Source organism: Xiphophorus maculatus, chromosome 9 (genome assembly GCF_002775205.1).
Source record: "Xiphophorus maculatus strain JP 163 A chromosome 9, X_maculatus-5.0-male, whole genome shotgun sequence".
Taxonomy (NCBI): domain Eukaryota; kingdom Metazoa; phylum Chordata; class Actinopteri; order Cyprinodontiformes; family Poeciliidae; genus Xiphophorus; species Xiphophorus maculatus.
In genome coordinates, this window is record NC_036451.1 from 24,955,538 (window position 1) to 24,974,030 (window position 18,493).

Consider the following 18,493-nt stretch of genomic DNA (forward strand, 5'->3'; position numbering starts at 1 on the left):
GATATTTCTACAGGGCGTGCCAAGGCACTCTGTTTCCAAGCCCGGCGCAGGCCGGGAGGCAGCTAGATAAGCTCCCTTCCGACACTCGCAGGAACATCCTCAGTCTGAGCAGGTTCAAGATGGGGTCGCTGCTGGGTGCCGGACCCAACTTCCTGTCGTTCAGCAAGCCCAAAGTTAGCCAGACGAGCACGCCCGGCTCCAGTCAGGACAAGCAGAGCTCTGTGACGCAAACTCATAAAGAGAAGGGTCAAAAAATCCCCTCGGTGCTTCCCCGCCCACACGCCCCGTCGCACGCCAGACACAGCCCTCGGCTCCCCAGGAAGCCAAAACCTCATTCCACCAAACACTTGGATGAGACCTTACCGCCGTCGGGTCCGAGTTCGCCCGGCTGGGCGGCTTCCGCGCCGCTGGTCACGCAAATGGTCAGCATCCACCTGAACCTGCCCACCGACGGAGCCTCGCAGTGCGTTACATACACACGGAGCTCAGAGGGAGGACTCCGCTCCGGCCACGGTGCCGAGCCGGCACACAGGACCGTCCCGGCGGCAGAACGGGCGCCACACACCTCCTTATGATGTCTCACCGTACAACTCCTGGCAAAAACTTAGGGAGCCACTAGTCTGGGGGAGGGAATCGCAGTCGGTCTGTTTTACTTTGTAAATGCTACAGAAACACCCGAAACTATTTCATTGAACAGCTGAACTTTGGTGAGAAAACTTCAAAAACGTGCAAGTTGTGTTTAATGGCACTTTTTAAAAAATCCAGATCAAGTAGAGGAAAAAAAAGGATGAAACTCCTCGATTATTACATGAACCAAAAAAAAAAAAACCTCACTTGGAAAAAAATTTATTTATCAACCAAGGTCCAGTATTATATAGAATAAGCAGATCAGCTTCATGGACACTTGAAGCATCTATAGTCTGTGATTTTTCTAGCAAAATTCCATTATTTAGTTAGTTTTTCACTGTTTTAACACATTGGCATTAAAATAAAAATAATTTTTTTATTCTCTTATTATATCTCTTCTTATTCTCTTAAGGAGCTACAATAAGAAAAGTATAACAATATATGTTTTTTTTAGCATTGCTGCCATGAGCCATCATTAGCCATTTATTGTTGATTATTTTAATATTTTTAGGAAGAGAGTCAATTCCATGTTGCAAGTTTGAGAAAAACCATCAAAAACGATTTTAATACTTTAAGATAAACTCAGAATTATAACTTAATTGCTATATTAAACCGTCTTTAGCATCTTACGTTAGCATTTAGAATTGCTAAAATGGCGGTCTCCTTGTGTTTTAGAATCTGGATTCTTAACTTTACATTTTTTAAAAGCTGCCAACATTTCTAAATTCCAAGCTGTCATTAATAATTTTTTCTTCTTTTATTCTTCATTCTTAGTTTTTAATCGCTCCTGACACCAAAATGGCTAGCATCCTCACTCAGTCACCACTTCCACAGCAAAGAGTGTTGTCGCCAACATAATCTGGTTACACTTAGTTTTCCCATCTTCTTAATCTAAAAGAAAAAGTGGCATTATTTATAGCATTTTTCTTAGGCACATTTTATGACACCCTTAAATAATAGCTTTGCTTCATATCTGTGTGTTTTTTTTACTCCAAACGACCGACTGACCATCCTCACAGAGCAGTACATCCATATGTTTTTGGCAGGAGTTGTATGTTACTCATTCTCAATTTTGCACAATATTTTTTTTTTTTAAATCATTTTTATTGTATTCTTTTTACACTATTATTTCTTTAAAAGATATGCAGAAAGGTACTTTATTTTGTTTTTCCGTGTACAGTTAATGTAATTTTGCTTTAAAGATTTGGGAGAGGAAAGAACTGGAAAATCTCCTAAAAAAAAAAAAAAAAATTCAGCTTTATTCCTGGGAAAGTTGTGACTTCTCAAAGATGCGCATCTCGTTGTCGATCAGGTTCCGTTGTGCAGGGACAGAACCAAGACGTTCCGCCGTCAGCTCAGCCTGGGGGGGGCATTAAAACCTGGAACACACACCGCAGCTGCCTTGAATCCTCGCTGCAATGACTTCCAAGGACAGAAGTTTTCAGAGAAATCTCCTGCTTTTAGTTTGTTTATCCCAGATAGTGGCCACACCGCTGAACCAGTTTGTCTATTTTGAAAGCAAAGCATCTTTATAGCTGGCGTGTTGCACAGCAAATTACACTGAATTGTGATTTTTTTTTTTTTCCCTCAGCTGCACATTCAAGATATATTTCTTCTCTTGTGAGAGTTCACAACAGATCTTTCATTTCAGTCTGTGTACATTGACTTTGCCAGGTGTTTTTCTGTGTGTGTGTGCGCGTATTTTTATTTTTTAATTTTTTTTTAGCTGAGAGGTTTTAGTTTAAAGAGTAAAAAGTCTGAAAGTGTTTTCATGTTGCATTGCAGGAGAATCATTTTCTGTTTTGTTTTTGGGGTTTTTTGTTTGTTTTGTTATTAATCCAACCTTTTTCATTTCAGGACATACATGAAGTAGAGAAACAATCATTCCTTTTCTTTTTCTGTTTTCCCAAAGACCAAATTTCATCCCATTTTCAGTGTGCTGGCATCCCGTTAGAGTTTAGTAACTACGACCCAAACAACTGGGTGTGCATGTAGACGGCTTTGAATGGTTGTTATTTAGACCCGATGACGCCGAGGTTCCGCTGTTTGCTCCAGTTCCACAGCGGTCGCCTCTGGTGTTTAATTTACCTTGCCGTCCTCGTCGCTGCGTGTGGTGGACAGATAAAACGCGGCTCCTCATCAAACAAGTGGCTATAAAGAAGCGGTTCTCCTTCACGCTGTTAAAAGGCCGGAGAAACAGGAAGTTCTGGTTTACCAATTAGACGTTCCTCGGCGCTCTAATAAACGATGCCATCACGGCTCTGGAGCTAACCACAGAACACCAGCATGAAAGGGAGGTGGATGAGACCTCCTCCAAAGAGGACCGCTTGACAACGCTTGTGTGTTTCAGATGACTCACCGGATTTTTTTTATTTTTTTTTACTTCCTGGCTGATTTCATTTAAAAGTAACGTTTTTGTTTTTTTTTAATGGAGTGTTTATTAACATTCTCGTCAAAAGCTCAGGAATTATGCAACTCTCACAGTTGTCTGTTTTGGTCTGGAGTTTGGATTGAAAAGCCAATTTTAATTAATTTATTTTTTGTTCTGCCAAAGAAAAACTTTTTACCTTCCTTGAACGCTCCTTTTCCCCTGGACACAAAAGCGAGAGTTTATGTTGGCGTTTTGTCAGTGAAGATGTCTACAATGTCGCTGCTCCAAGCCAGTAATTTGAATGCAATACATTGCCAAGATACCGAGGTGCTGTCACTGCCACAAGTAGCCATGTTGTCTGAAATCATTTGTTTTACTCTGACTTTGCAAATGTTTAGCTTTAAATCTGGTTTAATAAGTTTCTTAGATAAAGGTGAGCTATTGAAGTGTTTAATTGCCAGCGGTAACGTGATGAATTCAGAAGATATTAAAATGAGCAAGTTTCTCATTTTAGCATAGTTTTGTGAGTGTTTTGCTGTCATAACGAGAAATCTTATCATTTAAATGAGACACTTTCTACAAAATTCATTTCCTAGCTTTGGCAGTTAAACAAAACAATGTTTGAGGCTGGAAAGATGAAGGCCAACCCTAACCTTGTTACCAGCTAGCTATGATGAGAGCTAGCTGGTAGCTAGCATAGAAATTGTGTCTCTTAACGCTAAATTGTGTTTTTGTTTTTTTATTATTATTATTTTGTTGTTAAAAATCCATGCAACCATCTGGTTACTCATTTCAGTGTGAAGTAAACTCTGCTAAGTTAACACTTTAGCACATTTAGCAAGCTTTGTAAGAGGTAGGAGGCTCTAAACACAGGTTAGCATCCAGTCTTTAGTGCTAAGCTAGCTGTTTTCTAACTGCTAACTGGTACTCAGCAGGCAAACAGAACGAAGTTCAAGCTAGCAATCAGTTTTCTTAGCAAAATAGATATTTTCAAGGGATAGAGAAGTCTTCAAAAACAGATTTTAACCACCAACACGGCGTTATGAGAGTTTTGAAGCTGTATTTACTTTTATTCTGCCCAAAGCTAAAGGGGCATACGAGGCCACGTTAATGCAAACCAGTAAAACCTCCAATGAGTCACAAAAAAATGGTCTGGTATTTAACAGCTGGAAAATCACAAAATTTAGTTGTTTTTTGTTTTGTTTTGTACCAAATGGGATATATTAATTAGTGGGATTTTGAGTCGCTGGGAGGCAGCTTTTCTTCCCAGTCTAAGCTAAGCTAAATCGACCTTTGTGGCTCTCAACTTTATTATCGTTGAAGCAAGTGTGCAGATATAAAACTATTTGCTTGAAGCGCCGATTTGTTGCTCCTTAGCATGTTCTTACTTGAAGGGCCTCATGAGAACTTCTATCACATGCTGTTTTTTTTGTTTTTTTAGCTAGCCAAGTGTGTTTCTGCCAGTGTTTCGCTGTAAACCAAATCCCCAAGTGCTGAACCGTCTTTCCAATTGACATTCCTTCAACGTTTATATTTGCACTTTAAAGCATTTCATCAGACCCGTCATTGAGGATTTCTGTTGCACATGTTTATTCACACGATGTCGCAATTCAATATGCAAAAAGAGATGGGAGGTATTTTGTTCGACTAACACTATCTTTTTTTCTTCTTCTTTTTTTAAGTGTGTAGAAGTCGATGGGAAATTGACCAAACTGAACTTTTTACTGGGAAGCATTGCATTTACCTTTAACTGTGTTCAATGCATTTTTTAAAGCAAACCTAATACTAAAAGTAATTTATATCTACCTTGTTTTTCTTAGTAATAGTAAGTGCCTTGACACTGGATAAGAAATTGCTGGATCTGTTTGATTAAATATGATGGAGCATTTTTTTTTTTTTTTTTTTGGATTTTGTACAGATATTTATGAGGATGTGTGGCATCTTTGCCCCTGACTTTCCCACCCCCTCTCTTGTTTTCATGGCCTTTGCACACAAATTCCTTCTCTGGCATGTTGTTTAGTTTGAGACTCGTCAGTCTGTTTGCTGTGTTTCATCCGTTCTGTTCGTCCTGTACCCTCCGTGTGCCAGAAAGAAGCTCCATCATGTTCTGCTGCATTCCGTCGTGCTGATTTCCACTTAATACAACATTGAGCTTTTGCACAACAGATATCTATGAGTATATGTGGTAATTGAGCTTTTTTTGGGGGGGGTGGCAGGGGAATCATCCACTTTTTTGTCCTTTGTATTAATGCCAAGTTCTGATAAGTAAAACGTTGGCGAGGAATCCTGAATTGCTTCAGCTCGGTAAAGAATGTGGAAAACTGCACAAGGTTCAGTTCCACAATTTTTTTTGTCAGGTTCATGTTGTTTTTAGTTGTTCCAAATGTTCCGTCTATGGCTGCTTGTGATCAAAATAAAACTGCAAGAATAAAGTATAATTTTTACAAAATTACTTTTTATTAGACTGTAAATCTCTTTATAGCCAAATGCAACCCTTTCACCAGGCTGCACACTTATTTTAGTGAGTTTCTGTGATGATAATAAACCTGTCAGAATACATATGGAAGCCATTTTTTGTCAAAAGTGACTTTGGAAAAAAAAATAATTTAAAGAATTACTTTTGGCAAAAAAAAGCGACTTAGGCCCTTATTTTAGGAAGGTAATGATATTTAAGAACACAATTTTGGATTATACATTATATGTATATAGCAGTGGAAGGTAATTGATGTTAAATTATACAATAATATAAAAAAAAAACCGTCTTAGTGTTGGTGCACCACAACAACAAATTCAATCATTTAAAAAGCCTGAGAATCAACCATTCAACTTTAAATGTATTTTATTGACCGGGCAGTATCATGTATATTCCGTTTTGTAACACAATCAAATAACTATGTTTCCTTCAGTTGTTGTAAAAATGCTACATGTATGTCAAATATTACTTTTCCTAATTCGAGGCCTTGAAATGGGCCTCTGTTTCTTTAAAAAAAAATTCCTGCTCGTTCTGAATCTCCACCTTCAGGAAGTGATCACCACATCTCTCCTTTAACCCTTTAACATTTTTGTTTGTTTGTTTTTAACCTTTGTTTCACTGAGAAGCAGCTTGTTTAATGAGCTCAGCAGATGCTCAGTTCCACCGGGTGTTTGCTAATTGCTGCTGGCTAGTCTGAAGGAGCTGAGTGGTGGAGTCACAGGGTGTTTTTTTTTTTTCTTTTACACCCCAGGAAAACAGAAAGTCAATAATTTATTATAAGTTTCTTGACATTTAATTGAGCAAAAATGAAAGAAAAAATAGATGCCTTATTTTCAAGACGATTGTGATTGGCTAACAGGAAATGTTTTATTTTAATCAGATCACTCTGCATATCAAAAACAGGCTGCACTGCGAACAAAGCAGACAGGGGTTCAAACTGGCACAGCTTGACCTTTCACCCCTAAGGACCAGTGCTGGAATTCTTGTCATTTTCCTCCTCTGCTGATCTCCATCTCCTTCACAGCCCGATTGCAAACTAAATTAATCTCTCTTTTTTTTCTCATCTTTTTCTATTTTTTCATACACTCTTTTTGTGTCCACTCCTAAGCCTGCAGGACACAAAACTCCCAGCAGTGATCTATTTCCAGGGTTGCATCTACCCTCTTTCACCCCCCTACCTCCCGTGCACCATGGCAGGATAACCAAACGCGTGCGATAAGAGCGATTTTATTCGTTGTCACGCTATGAGAAAACATATAAAAGATTTGTAGTGATGATTAAAGAGGCTCCTCTGCTGAACGGAGGTATTCTTCACGCTCTCCTGTCATTGTCCCCAATTACTTTTCAGGCGATCTGCTGTGCTCGCCGACCACCTTCATTTGAATTTCATCAGAGGAAGGGCGTCACCGAGTCAGGCCATTTGAAGCTGCATTGCTTTATCGTCAAGCTCATATCAGAGGATTGTTTTAAATAAGACTTGGAGGGGTTCGCCACGCCAACGGCTGTGTCCAAATGATAAGTCAATGCTGCTTTTAAAAAAATATATATATAATATAATATTATTTCAGAGTCAGGACCATCTGTGTTGCTGTTGGTGGAGAGAGCTTCCATTCTGCTCCATACACAAAGCGTCGCTGTGCTTTTTGCAGCCCATCTTCCCACTGGTGCAGGAAGCCGGCCAGCAGAAACAGCAGGGGGGGGGGGACGAGCTGTCAGCTGATGACACAAAGAAACACGAACACCTACTAATGATCCGGGCTCCACCTGTCAGCCGGGAGAGGAGAAATGATGGGCAGCTCCACCTCACGCCTCGCTCAGATGTTGCTTTTACTTTGAGTCTTGACCCAAAGTGAAATCGCGCGCATCCGGGCCTGATCACTGCGATCGGAGGGATTTGTTTCTGGAAAACACTGAGGAGAATTTGGACTTTTTCTTCTATCAACCCACCCGTGTGCTGAGCGGCTCACAACTGTTAAAAATTATTCATTTGAGGAATTGCACCGAGTATAAAGTACTTTTAAAAAAAAATAAAATAAAATAAAGCCCGACCTTTTCGGGACACGTTAACGTTACATTAACGACTCATCCAGAAGAACCCAGAACCTCGCACTGAAGTAAAGTGGGGGTAAAAAGAAAGAGTGGTTGCGCGTGCCTGCAGCGACGTCTAGTGTTCACAATGAAAACTGCAGCCACGGTTTACACATTTTTATGTGCAGACTCAACTCTAGGACGGAGTATTAACAATAATACAATATTAAAAATGATTAATAATGAAATAATAGCACAGTTATACGAGAATAATCTAATTTTACTTCCACTTTATTCTTGTACTATTGAGTTTATTAGCGTAATATTATTTCTTTCCTTAGTGTGGACCTAATATTGTACTAACAAAACAAATAACTGATTACAGACTTTAAAAAAAAAAACCTCCATGTTTTAGAATAGTCTTATACAGGCACGTGTTTTGAACATATTGCCGCTCCAGCTTCATAACACTCAGAATTATGCTTTTTAAAAAAAAAAAAAAAAAAAAAAAAAAACCCTCTTCTTTACAGTAAGATTAGGAATACATCTGAACTTCGCAGCAGCTTCTTTAAACTACCTCTGGGTTTGCTTTGGCTTCCACGGTGTCAGGTGTAAGCATGTTTTCAGAAGTGTGAAGCGTAAAACTCGATATCTGATCTGAGCATTGATAGAATAATAAATGTGATTCTTCGACACAGCATGGCGTGGGGATTGGGTCATGCATAATTACAAAAAAAAAAAGGCTTCATGTCAGAGTTGGGCAGCAGCCGGTTCTCACTACCTGCTGCGTGACCAGTGTGATTTATTGTTTCTGGATAAGACTCGGAGCCCAGAGGGAGGAAAGAAAGCTCTGCAGAGTGTTTAAATCTCTGTCAGTAAGTGAAGAACGTTTGAATCTCTGCGCATTCAAAGACCCTGTTCTACTTCTATCACCTATTTTCTTTTCTGTGACATTTAGTGGGTCATTGTAACTTTGGATTCACAAAACATACATCTCAAACATTCTCTTTGAGAATACAATAACTGTGCAGAAAGCAGTTATTGTATTCTCTGTAAATGAATCACTTTAAATGGACAAAACTGTTGTTTTTCAAATTCTAAAACAATTTTACAGTGAACATTTTCCTTTTCACACTAAACTAAGCACACAGAAATGAAATAAACCAAGTAGTCTGACTTTTGTAGACAAGCGATATTAAGTGCTGCCAGGTTCGTCTTACTAAAAGACAGGTTTGTACTTCTATTTTTTTTTTTTTTTTGTCATTTGTTTTTCTACTTTCTTGATCAGAAAAATATCCGTAGTGCATTCAAACAAGAACAGAATAGGAGTCACTCTTTAAAAAAGTGCTTGCTATATTCACACAAGTCACTTTTTAAATAATTTAATGGAATAAATAATTTAGTGTCCTAATTGTTCCTTCTCTCCCTCCTTCAAATAAATCAAAGCTGTCGCTTTTAAACTTTTCGTACCTGGCCCTTTAAATTCCTCCACAGGGCCCCGTTTTCAGTCCTGCTTTTACCTGCGGCGTTTTGTGCGTTTTCGTCACCCCTCACAGTCGTGTATGTGGCGCGTGAAGGCGAGCGGAGCGAGCGTACACGACGTTTGACAGCGTCGCGCTGCATGCCGGGATACAGCTCGTTCTTGTTTACAAGATGACAGTGAAAACCGCTACACTCTGACTTAAACACGGAACATAAGTCCTCTTTCTGACGCCGGCGCACCCGAGCCGCGAACACGCGTGTAAAAAAAACACAAGTAGTTTTCTCGAGACGGAGCCAGTGAAACGCGAGCACACGGAGCTGTCAGTCTGTCACACGAGAGATTTTTTTCGAGATTTTTTTTTTTTTTTTTTTTTTTTTTGCACCGTCACTGACATACGCTGAACTATCTTGTCAAATCACAGGTTGGTTTGTGCTACGACGGAGTTATTCAATTGTGACAACAAGAGAAGTTGGGCAGGTGGCTCTTGTTTGGAGCAGAAACTAAAGTCATGTGTTGTTTCCTTCGTTTAGATTCGCATCGCTGGAATAGAAGTGCCTGTAATAGAAACGAGGCTGTACTTCCTTTTGAAGTGTGGTGAGAAACTTTACTCGTCTCTTCCTCTTCTTTTAGTTGCTGTAATTTTCAACTGTGCCCGTCTTTTGATTTTAGGCAGGCTGCTGCTCACCAGGTCTAAAGGTTAAGAGCTCATTTATAACCAGGATTTTACACCTAGGTAATTTATATATCATGTGTAACCTGTTATCTTCCCTATGATTGTTCTTTGTGTCAATTCGGACCTCTGTAACTTAATAACTAAGGTTATTTTGAGAGAGAGAATACATGTAAATACATGTAATCATTTTGCTGTAAAATGTCCTTGCCAATTAAATCCCTTCACGTCACAGCAATATTCACACATTTAGTGCTAATGTGATAAACATTTTGTTTACATCACCCTCAGCTTCAATACCTTCACTAGTTTCTTCTAATGGGGTTGGCTTCATCCTTCTGACCCAGTCTTATTTTTAATGCTGCCTGAATTGGTTGAGGCTTGCAGGCATTAGTTTGTGCCTTACTCACTGTATTTCAATTGACTTGAAGTCTGGACTTTAAGGGAAAGATTGCAACACCTTCTCCTGTTGTTCTGCTGGTTCTGTTGATGACCCAGTTTCTCTTCAAGCTTCAGCTGTTGGACTAATATGGTGTGATTTGGTTTCATTGTGTTGTGCAGTTTTGCCAATCATTTCTGCTTAGGTCTCATCTGCCCAAAGGACATCGAGATGGAGCTCTTGTTTTTATTGTCGAGACGTCCACCGGTGAGAAGATGTTTTCCACATTTGGGATAAACATTCTCACCGAAGAATTACATCATATAGCTTGGAAGTGTCCTTATGGTGCCACTCGACCGAAAGACAAAAAACTCTCTAATATTTCAGTGGGCCGCCTCAGCTTTGATTACGACATCCGCCATTGCGTCATTTTTGATTGGCTTCTGCAACGTCACAAGATTTATTTCCAGCCAGTGGTGCATAAACTTTTCACCTAGATGTTGTATTGATGCTGGGAAGAAAAAGAAATGGATGGAACAACCTCAACGATCACCCCGATCACTCAGGTGGTCAGCTGTCCTCACTCTTTGAGCGCACAACGTCGGTGAACCTGACCCCGACCGACTGCAGCTACTCCAGATCACAGCACCGTCATCACAGGCTGATACAGTAGAAACTAGGCATGATGGGAGCATCTCTTCATCTGCCTTTCTTCTTACCCCGAGGCGCCCATCACTCTGGAACAGGGTAGATCTGAACTCATCGGACCACATGAGCTTCTTCCATAGAGCCAGACTCCAACCACATTTGCTCCTTGAAGACGATGGTTCCCCTCTTTCCTTCCAGTTTTTAGCAGTGAACAGGCTACAATTTTAATCATTCCTCCAATCTCTTTAGATATTTTCTCTGCTCGATGAAGGCCATGGATTTAAAGCCTTTCCCATAAACACAAGGATGTGTCTTTTGACATGGTTGTTTCAGAAACAAGAAGCTACTTATTGCATCAGTTGGGGTTGAATAACGTGTTGCCAGCTGACCAATAATCACCCATGCAGTAGTCGTCCAATAGGAGGCTCTTGTACCCGTTTGCTCAGTTAAATCCAGGTGGATGTTTTTGGGGGCCAGGCAGCATAAAAACAAAATAAAGTCACTGCTGATGTTTTTTTTTGACATTGTGTTAAACACACACAGGTCTACATTATCATTCACATTTAATTAGTGGGACCTTGCTGATGCTTTCTTGTCCTCTTTGGCATCTGAAACACTGTAAGGGCAAAAAAAAACATTTCCCTGCACCTTTAGGCAACGTAAAAGATATTAAAATGCATCGTTAAAGGGTTATGAATCTTCTTACTCTGCTGTAAATATGGCTTGTAGGGCTGCTGCTGCTCTATAGATTAGCACATTAAATCTTCAGGTTTCAATGGAGAAAAAGTAGTCACCAAAGCCTGGTCAATAAATACTGTTGGGGGCGGGGGGAATAAATATATTTTTAATATGTGCATCAAATAATAGGAATTTATACTTTTGCTCGTCATTCTTTCAGCTGACTGTCCTCTGGCCTGCAGAGAGGCGTCTGAATCCAGCCGAATGTGAGTCTCCTCTGACTTGAATCAACAATTTGTTTGTTTGTTTCTAATAGACATGTTTTCTCGTTTTTCATATAACGCTGAATGGACCAGGTATTTGTTTCTAACTGGCATTCCACTTTATTTAATCAGGAAATATTAACTTCCTCTTACGTTTCTCTTACAAGAAAGTGAGGTACACAATGGTTTTACAGAAATGCAGATTTGAAACCACAAAAACTTTTCTTAAATTTTATTAAGGTAATGCTCTGACGCCTATCTGGTAAGCTGCAGGCTGCCTTCCTATGCAAATACATACTTTAAGACCATAAAAAACAGTATTATATTTATTCCTGGTTTACTGCGAGAATGTTTTGCTGGTCCCTGCCTACTGCAAAACCTTTGTTTTGTGTATTTAAGTTATAGGTCTGTCACTATAACACATTTTGCTGGATGATAAATTCTCCCAGACGTTATTGTGATAAAATAGTAATATTGTCGTTTTTCAGAGCATTTTCAAGAAATATAACGGTTATGGCATAATAAAGCAACAACACGCTCTCAAATCTCATTAAACCTTCAATTCTAATGAACATTTAACACTGGGACTGGAAGAGATTTGAAATATCCATAATAAATAAACAAAACAACAGAAGCAACAAATAAAATTTATTATGAAGTCTCTGTAAACAAAACACCAGACTGAAGATGTTTGTCATCCAGTTTTTGGTTGAAAGAGAGAAAAACGATAAATAATGCAAATGGAAACGGTTGAGCTCATTTGAATTGTACGTTGAAAAGTACACTGACCTTTTTCACTTTTTCTCTCAGAGCAGCACAAAGCAGTGCATAACTGTAAAGTGGAAGGAAAATGATCCATTTGAGATCAGCGTTTGTATTCAGGTCCCCAAAGTAAAATCTAGCCAGACCTACAGTAGAATAGTTTAGTATGTATCAGAATGGCCTAGTCAAAGTCCAGACCTAATTCAGTTGAAAGTTGTGTTAGAACTTAACTGATGGCCTCTGTTCGGTCTTACGGAGTTTGAGCTATTGTGCAAAGAAGAATTGGTAAAAATGTCAGACTGAATGCAAATGCAAGTATTTTTTAAGGTCACCTTCAAAAACAAATACAAAAAAACCCAAAATGTCTTATTTTTCTTTGTCTTCACAGTCAGTACATGGTGTTCTGTTACACACAACTCAAATGAAACACACTGAGGTTGTCAAAATGTAGCATATTTAAGGAGGATGATCATGTTTGAAACCCATACTTGTGCTTATATTGTAAATAATTATTCCCTGTTTATTGGTTTCTCACAGGAACAGAGCAACTGCAAAGCGGTTAATTGAACGCTACTTCCGACAGTTGACTGAGGGCTGTGGAAATAGCAACTGCACCAATGAGTTTTGTGCCTCTTGTTCTACTTGTCAACCTCTGGGCAACAACGCGGCAGCTGCTAAAGCACTGGAACTGTTCAAGGTCAACGCCAAACTCTGTGACTACTACCCCTCTGTCGAGTCCAGGTCTGACGAAAATTCGCGGCTGAGGCGTGAGATGAGCACCGAGGAATTCTCAGGTACTTTCAAAACGGACTATGGATTGTCGCAGATGTGGGGCTTAAGTCGGTTTTAATGGTTCGGTGTCCGATTGCAGATGTTCACTACCTCACAGAGCACACCGTGTGTAGGATACTGAGTGCCTGCGAGGAAGAAGGGAACTACTCTGCTCTCGTCCGCGTCATTGGCAGGATATTCTCCAACGCGGACGCTCTCATGAAGAGTTTCCGGAAGGAAGAACCAAGTGCCGCCGCCAAAACCCTCAATTCTCTTAAATCGAAAGGCGAAGAGAAACAGAGCGACCAGTCGTCAGAGAAGAAGCTCTCCTCCTCTGCTTCCTCGCCCGATGAAACTCCAAACGGAATCCCCAACTCCTTTGAGTCTTCGGTAGACATTGACGCAGTTCGAAGGGTCTACGACAAACTCCTGTCCGTCGACCAGGTGGAGTCTGCCCTGGTCAACGCCATCATTTACCTCACTCCAAACGTGGAACTTGACCTGGAATATCTTGATGTGTACGAAGCAAACCCAGATTATCTGAATATTTTCATCATAGTGATGGAGAACAGCAACCTTCACAGCCCGGAGTACCTTGAGGTGGCGTTACCTCTGTTCTGCAAGGCGATGAGCAAGCTGCCGCTCACCGCCCTCGCTCGCCTGTCCAAGCTGTGGTCGACGTTCGGCCTTCCGCACGTCCGCCGTATGATGGAGACCTTCCAGCAGCTCATCACCTTCACAGTCGTTAGTAATGAATATGGCGTGGAAAACCTGATAAACGACGACGAGACGGTGGTGGCTGCCACCAAGTGCTTGAGGGTTGTCTTCTACGCAATCATCCTCGGCGGGGAGGTGGACGTCGAGCACAACGAGGAGGACGACGAAGACGCCGAGTCGGACGAACTGACGCTGCACGAGCTGCTGGGCGAAGACCGGCTCTACAAGAAGGGCCCGCGGGTCGACCCTCTGGAGAAGGAGCTGAGCGTCCGTCCCATAGACAGCGTCAAACCCCTCATCCCGTTTGAGGATTTTGTCAATGAATCGGTAAACGAAGTGATTGAAATGGACAAAGATTTTACCTTCTTCAAAGTCAACGCGGAAACCAAGTTTTCCTTCCAGAGCTGCCCCTTCATCCTCAGCGTCATCACCAAGAGCCAGGGTCTTTATTATGACAACAGGATCCGGATGTACAGCGAGAGGCGCCTCACCGCCCTCTACAGCATGGTGCAGGGCCAGCAGCCGAACCCCTATCTGAAACTCAAAGTACGCCGAGACCACATCATCGACGACGCCCTCGTCAGAGTGAGTCTCGGGGCGTCGGAGGTGTTGGTGCGCGTTGGATGTAACATGGTTTGCACGGTCCCAGTGAGTGAATACATGGTGACATTTTATTTCTTGCAGCTGGAAATGATCTCCATGGAGAACCCGTCAGACCTGAAGAAGCAGCTGTATGTTGAGTTCGAGGACGAACAAGGCGTAGACGAAGGAGGAGTGTCGAAAGAGTTCTTCCAATTGGTTTTGGAGGAAATCTTTAATCTGGACATAGGTTAGACTTGAAATAATGTTTTGTATTAAAAGCTTAATGCGTGCGCTTTGTAACTGTTGAGTTTTTGTTCACGTTGTAGAAATCATCAAAAGCTTCCATTCACTTGCTTGTAAATGACTTTCTTAACAGGGATGTTCACCTACGACAACGACACCAAGCTTTTCTGGTTTAACTCGTCCTCGTTGGAGAACGAAGCGCAGTACACACTTATTGGGATCGTTCTGGGGCTCGCCATTTACAACAACTGCATCCTGGACGTTCATTTCCCCATGGTCGTCTACAGGAAGCTGATGGGCAAGAAAGGGACCTTCCTGGATCTGTCAGACTCACATCCAGTACACTAACTTTTTCTATATGATGCTACATGCTCATGTGGATGTGTAAACATTTTACCGACAGGGTTCCTGTCCAGTCTTGAAGCTTCCCTTTCTTCCTTCCCTGTATCCAATATTTATTCTTACTTTATGTTGTGTCCTCCCGCTCTTACTGTCCTTCCTTTTCTTTGTTTCATATGTCTATTCTTTCCTTATGTTATCCTTTCCTTCTTTGTTACTTTCTTTTATTTATCTCCTTATTAACTTCTTTCTTTCTTTGCTACTTTCTTTTTCACCCTTCTTCTTTCCTTCATTCCAGCCTTGTGTCCTTCCTTTCTCCCTCCCTTTCCTTCCTTCCTTTTCTCCTCTTTCCTTCCTTCTATTCTGCCTCTATTCACTCCTTGTGCCATTCTTTCCTCCCTCCTTCGTCCTTGTATCCTACTTCTAGTTTTTCCTTTTGTCCACCTTTCCTTGCTTCCTTACTTCCTTCACTGTTCACTGCCTTCCTTCTTTCTTTTTTTTCTTCCTTTCTTTCCTTCTTCCTTCCTTCCAGTTTCTGTTTTCCCAGGTCTGATATTTAAAGCCTGATTATTTATGTAAGAATATCAGGGAAAGCTAATGTAAAATTCATGGAAGTCTGGAATTTGAGCCTGAAAATTTCAGGACTTTTCCGATAAAAAAAGTGAATTACCCCTCTAAAGAGAAAATACAGTACTTTTCTAGTTTCAGATCTAGCAGCCCTTCAGGTCTCATGTTTCTGCTGTGGCAGGTTCTCTACCAAAGTCTGAAGGAAGTGCTGGAGTACAGCGGCAGCCTGGAGGAGGACATGATGCTCACCTTCCAAATATCGCACACGGATCTTTTTGGAAACCCCATACTATATGACCTGAAGGAGAAGGGGGACCAGATCCCCGTTACCAAGGAGAACAGACAGGTGAGCTGTTTTCCAACTTCACTGTGATTGTGGCCAACACTTCTTTTATATTTTATACACAAGGTTGTAAGCCTCAGTTTAGAAATCCACACGATGCAAATTCCTAATTTTATGCAGGTTGAATGAATTGTTTTCAACTGGGGCATCATTGCCGTAGAGTCTGAAAAGATTTTTGTGTGACTTCCAATTAGGTTCTATTATCAGACCAGACTTTAAAGAAATACATCCTACAGATTCAGTTTGGTTGTAACATTATTCCCAGATCTAAATCCTGACTTAAAGCTTTTAGAACGAAGTATCTTCTATTCCAAAGTTTTACGTCTAGTTACACAGATATAGAACATGCTGGTTCCTCCTTTGACTTAGGTGTGTTTCACAATTAAAAAACAGGAATAAGAACTAAATGAAATGACACACAAGCTCAGCTGAACATCCTGGACAGTATCCACGACAACAACCCCACACCGACTTGTCATTTCAAGAAAGAAAACAACAAAACTACAATGAAATGTTTGAACTTTTTAAAAACGTTGTTCTTTCTGTGTGTGTGTGTGTGTGTGTGTGTGTGTAATACACAGGAATTTGTTCATCTGTATGCAGACTACATCCTGAACAAAAGTGTGGAGAGCCAATTCAAAGCCTTTAAGAAAGGTTTCCTGATGGTCACAAACGAGTCGCCGCTCAAATACTTGTTTAGACCGGAGGAAGTCGAGCTTCTGATCTGTGGGAGCAGGGTGAGAAAAAAAAATCAGCAACCTCCATTTTAAATTTTGCAATGAATTGAATCTAAATAGGAAACAAAATAACTCATTTTGTGACTAGTTTTATGCAATTTAGAAAATCTAATGCCTAGAAATTAAATAAAAACTTAGTGAGTGTTTTCTTTTTCTTTTTCTTCAAGATTTGGAAGCAAATCTTAAATGCTTTTAATTTGACATTATCAAGCAAAAGTATTCGCACCTCCTTTTCCACATTTCGCCACATTAGCAGGTTTTCAAGGACAACTTCATTAAATTTCCACAAAATAATGACATTGAAAGTACCAGAAGTACTTTTAGATCTTTTTTTTTTTTTTTTGTCATTAGGTTGGAAACTAGCTTTTCTTTTTAGAAGAAAAGGTACCTATGCTCTCTTTTGCAAAAGTTTTTTTTCCCTTTACTTTAAACCCGGAAAATTTAAATTAAAGTGTTTCTCTAAAAATAACAAATATTTATCCAAAATGATCATTATAAATCATCTTCTTTTCAAAATGTCGTGTAACATTTGGGGCTATAAAAGCCTTTTATGTAGCCGGACTGAGAGCCAAAATGGCTGCGTGGACTGTGAACGTTTATCGGGTCGGTTTTCAGGTGACAAACGTTGTGGTTATACTGCAACAAAACATTGAAAGTGGATGTGAATGTTTGTAAGTCACTGTAAGACTTTCCACAGTGGTTTTACCCTCAGCTCCTGCTTCTGGGAAGGTCATAAACTGTAGTATGGAAGAGTAAAGTTAATGATTAACTTTCCAAACAAGTCTTTGTTTTCTAAGTTTTTGGCAATAATGGACAGACATTCCTCTTACAAAACTGCATCCTTTAATCTCATAGTTTAAGAAAAGATTAAAAAGTATTAAGAAGTGATAATATAAGTTCTCTCTCTTTTCCTTAGAAACTTGACTTTGAAGCACTTGAAAAGACAACAGAATATGACGGAGGTTACACCAAGGACAGTCAAATTATCAAGTAAGTCCGTTCACTGTCTTTAACTTTTATCTCAGCTATAAATGTTTTAATGTGGTTTATAAGCCATAGTGAAGTTTAGCATTTTAAAGCACTGAGAACATTGAAAACTTCAGTCTAGAAATATCTTCTTTTTTTTTTTTTTACATGCGGAACGCAAAGGAATCCTGAACTAATGTTTATTTTTGGCTGCAGAGACTTCTGGGAAACCATCCACTCTTTCGGAGAGGAGCAGAAGCGACTTTTTCTCCAGTTCACCACAGGAACAGACAGAGCTCCAGTTGGAGGTCTCGGTAAACTGAAGATGATCATCGCGAAGAACGGCTCCGATTCAGACAGGTACAACTGGTCCAGGCAACTTCCCGTTGAATTTCAACACACTCATCTCAAATAAACGTTTTTTTGTTGTTGTTTTGTTTTGTTTTTTTTTGCGGTTCATTGCAGGCTACCAACCTCCCACACCTGCTTCAACGCCCTGCTGCTCCCTGAATACTCCTCCAAGGACAAACTGAAAGAGAGACTCCTCAAGGCCATCACTTACGCCAAAGGTTTTGGAATGCTGTAATGGATTTCCAAAGAGAGTTTTCTGTCTGTGTGGGAAAGAAACAAAAAAAAAAGAAGAAAAAAAAGGGAATACCACCAAAAAACAACAACAAACAAAATGCTGCAATAATAATTCTGTGCCTAATCAGTCTCTCACAGACAAACTCCACTGTTGGCCTTCCACGCTGAGCCCTCACTTGCTTTGTAACCTTGTCACTTGTGCAGGCATTAGAAACCCCAAATAAGTTCAGCCTTCTCCCATCCCCACATGTTCTGGTCCTG

The 18,493-nt window shown here is 40.4% G+C and overlaps 2 protein-coding genes across 3 annotated transcripts in view; both read left to right on the plus strand.

Moving 5' to 3' along the window:
• Nucleotides 1-5,450, plus strand: part of atp10a (ATPase phospholipid transporting 10A (putative)) — a 45,874-nt gene extending 40,424 nt beyond the window's left edge. The window contains exon 21 of the mRNA XM_005804453.2: nucleotides 2-5,450. Within this exon, the coding sequence (XP_005804510.1) occupies nucleotides 2-575 (574 nt within the window). The 3' untranslated portion in view covers nucleotides 576-5,450. The remainder of the gene's footprint in view (nucleotide 1) is intronic.
• A 3,628-nt stretch (nucleotides 5,451-9,078) lies between these two features.
• LOC102235488 (ubiquitin-protein ligase E3A) lies at nucleotides 9,079-18,308 on the plus strand. 2 transcript variants are annotated; one of them, XM_023339969.1, is made up of 12 exons: nucleotides 9,079-9,403; nucleotides 9,513-9,576; nucleotides 11,578-11,623; nucleotides 12,920-13,176; nucleotides 13,254-14,455; nucleotides 14,555-14,699; nucleotides 14,829-15,034; nucleotides 15,783-15,947; nucleotides 16,526-16,681; nucleotides 17,598-17,671; nucleotides 17,864-18,007; nucleotides 18,113-18,308. In XM_023339969.1, coding segments are annotated over exons 3-12 (2,472 nt in total). In that variant the 5' UTR covers nucleotides 9,079-9,403; nucleotides 9,513-9,576; nucleotides 11,578-11,621; the 3' UTR covers nucleotides 18,234-18,308. The 2 variants fall into 2 exon arrangements, with proteins under 2 accessions (XP_023195737.1, XP_005804487.1); XM_005804430.3 differs by lacking the exons at nucleotides 9,079-9,403; nucleotides 9,513-9,576 and adding an exon at nucleotides 9,651-9,715.
• The last annotated feature ends 185 nt before the right edge of the window (nucleotides 18,309-18,493 follow it).

Bases quoted from the DNA above. Each gene is read 5' to 3' on its own strand.
- LOC102235488 (XM_023339969.1), top strand. The intron at 16,682-17,597 runs GTGAGAAAAAAA...TCTTTTCCTTAG, and splicing joins TTCTGATCTGTGGGAGCAGG to AAACTTGACTTTGAAGCACT. The intron at 17,672-17,863 runs GTAAGTCCGTTC...TTTTGGCTGCAG, and splicing joins AAGGACAGTCAAATTATCAA to AGACTTCTGGGAAACCATCC.